This window comes from Drosophila arizonae, chromosome 2, assembly GCF_054131065.1.
Source record: "Drosophila arizonae isolate 15081-1271.41 chromosome 2, UAZ_ARI_1.0, whole genome shotgun sequence".
Lineage (NCBI taxonomy): Eukaryota > Metazoa > Arthropoda > Insecta > Diptera > Drosophilidae > Drosophila > Drosophila arizonae.
This window is the reverse complement of record NC_142922.1, coordinates 33,661,348-33,670,557: the sequence shown is the minus strand read 5'-3', so window position 1 is coordinate 33,670,557 and position 9,210 is coordinate 33,661,348. Positions and strand designations below refer to the sequence as shown.

At 38.0% G+C, this 9,210-nt stretch overlaps 1 protein-coding gene across 1 annotated transcript; it reads left to right on the top strand.

Annotated features, from left to right (window-relative positions):
- Window positions 1–1,861: 1,861 nt before the first annotated feature.
- On the top strand, window positions 1,862–8,374 carry Gip (hydroxypyruvate isomerase-like protein Gip). The gene is made up of 4 exons (XM_018017278.2): window positions 1,862–2,174; window positions 4,083–4,197; window positions 6,628–6,803; window positions 7,605–8,374. Exons 1-4 carry the CDS (start codon window positions 1,982–1,984, stop codon window positions 7,910–7,912), a joined length of 792 nt encoding a protein of 263 aa, XP_017872767.1. The 5' UTR covers window positions 1,862–1,981; the 3' UTR covers window positions 7,913–8,374.
- The last annotated feature ends 836 nt before the right edge of the window (window positions 8,375–9,210 follow it).

The window sequence follows — 9,210 nt, the reverse complement described above, 5'->3', positions numbered from 1 at the left end:
ATCTAAAAACAGCTTTTTTTCTGGTAAAAAGTTGGCAGCACTGAGCCCGACCCTAAAAGTGAGGAGCCGAGCAAATACGAAGTGGTCTGGGAACTAATGCTCGAAAAAAAAAGTGTGCAAAACGCTTTACACTACTTGTCCGGTCTATGTGTTCTATGGTTAGTGCTTGTACTTAAGCAAGTGCACGCATTTCAATGTTATAACCACGATATAAAAGTTTTATGAAGATCGTATGTCCACAAAAAAAGTTATTAAACAATTAAGTTCTCAGAGTAAGTGCACAATGCAGCCCATGCGTGTTTATGCGTGGCTGCTTGTGTGCGTGTATGTGTATGTATGTGTTTGTGTGTGTGTGTGTGTGTGTGTGTGTGTGTGTGTGTGTGTGTGTGTGTGTATGTGTGTGTATATGTATGTGGATATGTATGTGTGTGTGTGTGTGTGTATGCGTTTGTGTGTGTGCTTGTTTCTTGTGTAAGCAGAAAGACGCTAAAAATGATTGAAATAAGTATTGCTCGAAGGGTTTAGGGGATCTCGGTTATGAAAAATTTTGTTGCTTTCGGGTACGGATAAAATTTTTAACTTTTGACTGTGGGCGGATCGAGCCGGGTGCAAAAAAGTCGGACTGTGCCCACCTCTAGTTCAGGATATAAAAAAATAAACAATTAAGAAAGCTCTAGTCGAGACTGCTCGACTACGATTCGCATATGCACACATGCACGCACATATTCCCATTGGGTACCTGTGCTTCGTAAAAGAACGGAACTATTCGTATGATCGCTTGCAGCGCACTGATTTTGTCTATCTTTTCATTACCCGAACTAAAGTGTGCAAAAACCATCACACTGCGTGGAGGGTATATGTGTTCTGTGGTTAGCATAGCTCGCAAATAACTGTTAACAATTTTTCGTTGTCTGCAAAAAAGTGTCTTTCAGTGACACAGTCAAAAAAACTCAGACAGAAACTGTTTTTGTCGCGTCTGGCTTAGCTCTCTCGCGCTCTGAGGGAGATAGTTGTTTCTGTTTTCGTTTCCTCAAGTCAAACACTGATCGTTTGCTTGAGTTAAATGAAGCAAACGGTAAGTTGCGTTTGTATGGGTAATCACGCGCGATTGCTGCGTTCTTTTTGTATGTATGTATGCGTGTATTTACATGCACACGAAGGCAAAAACATTTTCTGCTGAGTTTGTTAGTCAAAGTGTTTTTTGCTGAGAGGCTTTGTGTGAGGGAAAATCGTGTTAGTTTTACGCGACACTCATGTGAGAGCGTCAAACGAATGAGTCATCGCATTGCGTCTGAGCGAAACAGATGCTAAAGAAAACAGAGAGTGACGCTCAGAGAGAGACGTGTCTGCACAATTTTTTTGGTTATGATGCGAGAAAGAGAATAAACGAAAAAACGCTCAACTCTCATTTGCAAGCTCTGGTGGTTAGTGGTATAACCAAGCAATTTTAATAAAACACAATCACAATAAATTTTACACAGCCATTGTCAAAGCTATTAGTTTTGTAAATGAGAACTAAAGCCCAGGTTTTTTTTAAATATACATATGTATGTATTTTAGTATTGTAGATACATATGTATGTACATATGTATATACATAAATATGTACATATGTATATTATCATACCATATACCAATACCTTGTTTGCCATTGAAATCAGTTCTAATTTACTCTACTTTTAGAAGTATATTTGGCAGCTTTTACGTTTTTATTGGGTTTCGGAGAGATAACACTATTATAACACATGCATACATGTACCACAAAAACTTTTGTACATACATATACATACATATGTACATACATATGCATTATTATTGTCGCTACATATATAATACATACATACATATGTATGTAGGTACATATACATATCTGTGTATTTATACATACAATACGCATAAGTGCGAGCTTACTAATTTTTGACTTTGCAAAAGGTTATATTACGAAGAGTTAGTACAAAAATTATTTTATACTAAGCGGTATAATGCTAAAGTTCTCTGCAAATTTAAACTTCCTTTTTACTGAAACTGCATCAACTATAGCAGGGAGAATCAAGTTAGCGGATCAGCATGGCTTTCAAGCAGTGGAAATACCATATCCTGTTGGAGAACTTATTGATGTTGCACAAGCAATCAAAGAAAGTGGAATATTAATTAGCTTAATAAATATTTCAATTGGTAAGTCTAAATACAAGCGTACAAAACACATACATACATATGTATGTACATACATATGTACGTGCGACATACATACATACAGTGCCTCACAGCTTATTTCGTGCAGCGGTATAGTACAATTTTAAATCCGTATTCCCGCTAAACCAGTAAAGATATCCAAAAAATGTAAATGGGGTCTTGTTTATCAGTCATTCATTATATATTAACACACTTCATTATTTTTGTGTTCTAACAAATAACACTTAAAACTAAAATAACTGGTCTTTTCCATGTCACAGCTTATTTCGTGCACTTCACTTTCAATGACTTTATTGCCCAGAAATTCTTAAATTAGAATTTTTTTTACCTTGTTTTACCCTTTCTTTTATACCCTAAACCCATTTTCAATGGGAAATCAAGGTATAATGGTTTTGTTGAAATGTATGTAACAGGCAGAAGGAGGCGTAGAAAACCCCAAAACTGCAGTGAATCTATTTGAGTTTTGCCAGCGCAGCTACCAATAGTGAGTTAGTTTGGTTTAGTTTTGCTGGATGGCGCTGCAGCAGTAAATCTATTTCAGTTTTGCCAAAACGGCCTCCGAAAGTGAGGTGGTGTAGTGAGTAGCTGCGTGACGCTCGATCGAGGAGTCGCGGGTTCGAATCCCGGGCGATGCGACTGATGTTAATTTTTTTAATTGTTTCAAAATATTTTTATATTTTGATAAATGAGTTTTCTATTTAGTTTATTTGTAAAATGTCCGTGTATACTACCCATACTATTCTAATTCTGGGCAGCTCGAGCAGAGTTTTGGCTTTCCCAATTGGAAGAGCAACCGTAGGTCTTTGCTGTCCACCAAGACCTGGTCGATGTGATTTGATAGCCTCAATGGGGAGTGAGCTACTCTTCAACTCCACCCATATAAATCACGAACCCATATAAATCACGAATCTCAATTTAAGCCGATTCGGTAAGTGTTTTAACTACCGCTCGGTCACATAAGACCATGCCTACAGCTTCGCGCAGTCCGCATAACTGCAACCACCTTTGCCTGAAATCGCAATTGCGTCAGTTTTTGGTCGTTTCTGCATTGGCTTGCGTCCTTTAACGACTGTCCAGTTGTTCGGGTTTGTCTGTTTACTTGCCTGGTTTGAATTTTCAGCTGTAGCCCGTAGAACCATTGGTTCTTTTGAGTTCGCTGCGCTTTTATTGGGCCTCGGCTTTTTTGAGGGTGTTTTCCTCTGATCGGTGGCAACTTCTCTCGACCGCTTGGGCGTATTGCTACCCGAAATCGCACTAGCGCTCGCTTTCTCAACTACTTTCGTGAGCGGCGTGGTCTGCGCCTCACAGTTTTTCACCGGTCGGTTGCAGAACCCATTAAGAATGGGAAATCAGGGTATAATATTTTTAACTAGTTCAGTTACCATACGACATATAAACTAGACGAATAGAAATTTTTTAAATAGACGCTTGGCACTTAGTATTTTCACGGCTCGGTCGGTTGAGGCTCGTTCACTGAAAATTGTGCGCTGCAACGAAATAAACTCATTATCATTTTAAGCTCAAATATGCGACATTTTTCCGTAGTCCCTCTCTCTCTAAGGCTTCACAAAATTAATATCTGTTCGCAACGATTCCCCTTTCCACTTCCTTGAGTAAACTAAACTCTTGAAAGTGTTGTCATGCTGATACTAAATGTTAGCGTTTTCTTGATTATTTGTGGGATGGGTTTTCGTGACGAGCATTCACATACACTTATAGTCCCTTACTACATGTATAAGCATGTAGCATGTGTGCAAACTGAGAAACTCAAATCAGTGCATTAACTCTTTCATACCCTTCCCGCAAATAATCATGAAAAGAGTTCGGTATGCTCCTTACTCATATACTCATATAACATATCTTTATACTTATTCCGCATATATATTTCAGACAACACAAACGATGAGCTAAAATATGGTTCTACAAGCATCCCTGGAGAAGAAAAATTGTTTCAGAAACAGCTAAATGAAACAATAGAGTTTGCGAAGACGGTAAATTGCAAGAAGTAAGCAAAAATAATTAATATTACATTTATAAGTATATATATAGATATATACATATTTATGTTTCCGTATTTATATCTTGTAAAGAAGTTTCCGTGGTATGGGATAATTCTTAGTCTCCCCAGGGTCGTTTACAAGAATATTTGTAATTGCCGGGACCGCGGGTTGAGCGGGATATTGGTTCCGGGGTGTCCGAGCTATCCGAGCTTGGGAGATATCTTGCTAGAAATTAACGGTAGACGCCTGTAACACGAAATGATGACCAAGGCGCATGTGCTGCCAGCCGCCCAGATCCGACGTCCGTTGTAGATAGCAACGACACGCGGGCAGCGCGAGGCAATCACTAAACAATAGGACAGCTAAGCTGGCCCCTGCTTCGACCGAGCTCTGGTGTATCACACTCGGAGCAGGATCGCGTTGCACCCACTATGTCCTCTGGCGAGATCGTCGGTTCAGCGCAACTATGCGCTCTTAGCTCTACACTGCTACGTTGATTTGTATGCGTTTTGTTGCATAAAATATTTAGCTTTTAGCGCAGCTATGCGCGCTCTCTTTGGCTTGGCTGATCGCTGTGCGCATTGTTAAGCGTTGCGCTGCGAAGCAATAAAGAGACGCCGTTAGATCTCCAGCGTTGTTCTCTGTCCAAGTCCAAGTATGCATTGCCCAGCGATCAAATACAGACAAGCGCTAGAGGCTTAAATTTTGATACCCTGAATGTTTTTGCGAAAATGTATGTAACATGCAGAAGGAAGCGTGGTCGACCCCATAATATCCTTGTCCAGATATAGCCATGTCCATCCGTCCATCTGAACGCAGAGATATGATAAACCAAAAAGGTTAAGACAGTTCTACAAAAAGTTTTCATAATACAAGTAAGAACGTTGCAGTCGGACGTTATAGACTGCAGAATATTCATTCACAATTCATCTTCAGATTTCCAATTAGTATATTTTTTTGTGCAAATCAAATTGCTATAAGCAATTTAGCCGTTAATTTTGAGTTTATAAATTTAATACTGAAGAACATTCAGTTTTTATACCCTGAACGCATTTTCAATGGGAAATCATGGTATAATGGTTTTGTTGAAATGTATGTAACAGGCAGAAGGAGGCGTGGCAGACCCCACAAAGTATATATATTCTTGATCAGGGTCACGAGCTGTCCGTATGTATGAACGCGTCGATTTCAGATGATATAAGAGCTAGAGACTTCAATTTTTTTATTTACGTATTTACAGCGCGGATATCTTTTTTTTATCGATAAAAACCCTTATCGAAAACCAGTTATAAATTTTTTTTTTTTGCTTGAGTCTCCAAATTTTTAATGTATTCTTATATGCAACTTATGCAATTCCGGTTTTTGTTAAAATTTACCCCCCACCTCTATATCCACCCCATCACCCTCTCTTTTTTTTTTTTTTCAGAGAAATTATAAAATGTATTTATTTACAGCTTAGCGCATAGCTACCTAATTGGTAACTTAATCTAAACAGATATTTACAAAAATTTATTTACTTAAAAGCTATATTATTATTAATATTATATGCATATATTCTTGTCAAATCTGGAGGTGTTAGGTCAAGACCCGATCCAGTAGATCTTGAGGGTGGTGGCGTTTCAGTCTTCTCCTTATATTTCTACGGGGGTTGACTGCACAGCCTAGTCGTCTGGCCAAGCTATTTTGGTGTATTTTTGGCTATCTCCTGTATTTTGTCTCCGATTTTTGTTACTTTGAGGTCGCATTCGATGTTTCTTGTTCTAATGTACCACGGAGCCCCAGTGATCTTCCTTAAAGTTTTTGCTTGTAATACTCGCAGTTTATTCAAATGACATTTGGCTGCGATGCCATATATTTGAATGAAATTTTTTTCCTAGGTCCGTGTATAGCACGCGCATATCGAGCTTTATCTTAAATATAGATAACTTGCCCCGTTATTTTGTTATCGATTAAAAACATTATCGGAAATCAGTAATAAATTTATATCTCCTACATCTTTAAAGCTAGAGTCTCCAAATTTTTAATGTATGCTTATATGCAATTTATACAATTTCGGGTTTTGTCAAAATTTACCCTCACCCCTAATTCACCCCCTCACCATCACATTTGTAAAAGGCGTATTTCAATAACTAGACTTGTGCTTTGGCAAATACATGAATATTCATGTTATAATCATAATCTGAAAGTTTCATGAAGATTAAGTTCTCATAGAAAGCGCACACTGCAGCCCATGCGTGTTTATGCTTGTGTGTTTATGTGTTTGTGTATGTATGTGTGTAAATGTTTGTTATGTGTGTGTGTGTGTGTGCGTGCGTGCGTATTTCTTGTGTAAGCTGAAAGAAGCGAAAAATTATTGAAATAGCTATTGCTCCAAGGGTTAGATTTTCAATAATTTCAGGGTACACTAACGACTAAAACTATTTTCTTTTTTTCAGAATTCATTTGATGGCAGGAGTGGTGAATAAAAAATTGGAATGCGAACATTATGCGACCTATGTGTCCAATTTAAAAGAAGCTGCCGATATCTTACTGGCCAATAATATGATTGGCGTTATTGAACCGATAAATAAATATGCCATTCCATCATACTATATGGACTCTTTCGCCAAAGGTACAGCGGTTATTAATTTTATTCATGTCTATTTATTTTACGAAAAGTACTTATATCTTTTTATACCCTGAACCCATTTTCAATGGGAACAAAACCATTATTTGTTGAAATGTAAGTAACAGGCAGAAGGAGGCGTGGCAGACCCTACAAAGTATATATATTCTTGATCAGGGCGACGAGTTGAGTCGATTTAGCTCTGTCCGTCTGTCCGTTATCCGTATGTTTGAACGCGTCGATCTCAGAAGATATAAGAGCTAGAAACTCCCGATGTTTTATTATCGATTAAAAACCTTATCGAAAGCTTGATATTTACTTATATCTCCTACACCTTTGGAGTTAGAGCTCCCAAATTTTAAATGTAGACTTATATATTATATTTTATATAATTTCGATTTTTGTTGTAATTTACCCCCACCATTATATCCACCCCCTCACCCTCACCTTAGTAAAAGGTATTTCAAGTACTAGAGACTTGGGAATGTACATACATTGAACATTATGATTATGTTCTGAAAGTTTCATTAAGATTGTACGTTTAGAAATTAAATTATTCAACAAATAAATTCTTATAATGTTGCCCGACCTGCAGCGCAGCCCAAGCGCAGTCGCTGCTTACTGCGCAGTTAGCAGATCGTGTTCTAATACGTTCGTTTGTATGTACATATGTGTGCTGAAAAGATGTGCAGAGTGATTAGAATATCAGATTAGAGGGTTCAGGGTATCTCCTAGTCGAGCAGTCTCGACTAGAGTCTTCTTACTTGTTAATTTTATTTTTACGTACTTTTATATTTTTATTTACAGCTTCAACCATATTAAAAGAACTTAAATCTAATAACATAAAACTTATGGTTGATCTATACCATCTGCAGCATATATGTGGAAACTTTACTAAAACCCTAGAGGAATATAGGGATGTAATTGCTCATTTTCAAATTGCCCAGGTACCCAATAGAGATGAACCAGATTCACCTGGCGAGCTAAATTATGATTATATATTTAAAAAAATACAACTTTTTGGCTATGATGATTGGATTGGCTGTGAATACAAACCTAAAAAAACAACTGTCGCCGGATTAAAGTGGATTTCCAAATATATTAAAGAGCAATAGATTCAACAGGGCTTTAAAAAAAATATAAGTTTTAAAATTTTCATACTTAATGATTAAATCATTTAAAAATTTTATGAATTTTGATAATTTTGTATTTGTATTTGTTAGTATAAACACATTAAAATTAAGCAATTTATCTGTATAGTCATCCCAGCTCTTAGCATTTATCATCAATTATCAGTTCGTCTTCGCCGTTCAAAGCTGAGAATAGTATGTCTCCGGCTTTATTAAAGTCTGCTTATCCAATCATATACAGTACCGAGCAAAAATGAGTGAATGTTGCAGAACTTTGACTTTCATCACGCATAAAAAAATAAAAAAAAAATTGTGTGTGTTTGTTTATTAGTATGTCCTTAACAAATACAAAAAAGTTGCAAAGCTAAATTAGGTAAATTCAAAGAATTACAAATAAACAAGTAAGAAAGCTCTAGTCGAGACTGCTCGACTACGAGATCCCCTGAACTCTTGGAGCAATGGCTATTTTAATAATTTTTCGCGTCTTTCAGCTTACACAAGAAACACGTACACACACAGACACACACACACGCACGCACGCACACACAGGCATACATACACACACACTTTCCACTGTGAAAGTGGAAAGAACTGTAGACAACGTGGTTGCTGTGGGCGCGACGCACTCAGCGACAGCAAAAAATCTATCAAAGATTTACTTCGCGGCGGTCTCGCGGAGTACCCCAGTGGTACAATCCGGTGGTGCAAGAGAGGGGGGCAATAGCGTCACTGTTTTAGGCGTTAGGGCTTTCCTCTTTCCCTTTCTTTTTTTAAGCGCGAAAAGATTTGTCACATTAGGCGTCACATTTGTGCAAATAATAAAAAATCAGGTGCATTCACTCTAACAGCTGTTAGTAGTGCTGGAAATTGCAACGGACAATCAGCTGCTCACTAACTTTGGTGAGTTGCTAAGTCTCAGCAAAGACAGCAACCTAGCTGCTGGTGTGAGGTAGCAGGTATTAAAAGTAGTTCTTTCTAGTACTTTCGGGCTCTCGCTGTAGTTAAATTGAGTCACTGACCAAACAACACATAGACTGGACATGTAGAGCAACGTTTTTCCACGCCGCAAAATCTGTGTAGCAGGTCCCGGCCAACTTCGTATTCGCTCGGCTTGGTATTGGCTGGCTCGGGTAATGAAAGATAGCACGACGAAATCAGTGCGCTCTAAGCACGCAAACGAGATGGTCATGCATGCGCTTTGCGTTTTTTGTCTTACTCTCCCTCTCTCTCGCTCTCTCTCTCTCTCTCTCTCTCTCTGTGGGCTCTCAAATCATGAAGCTCAG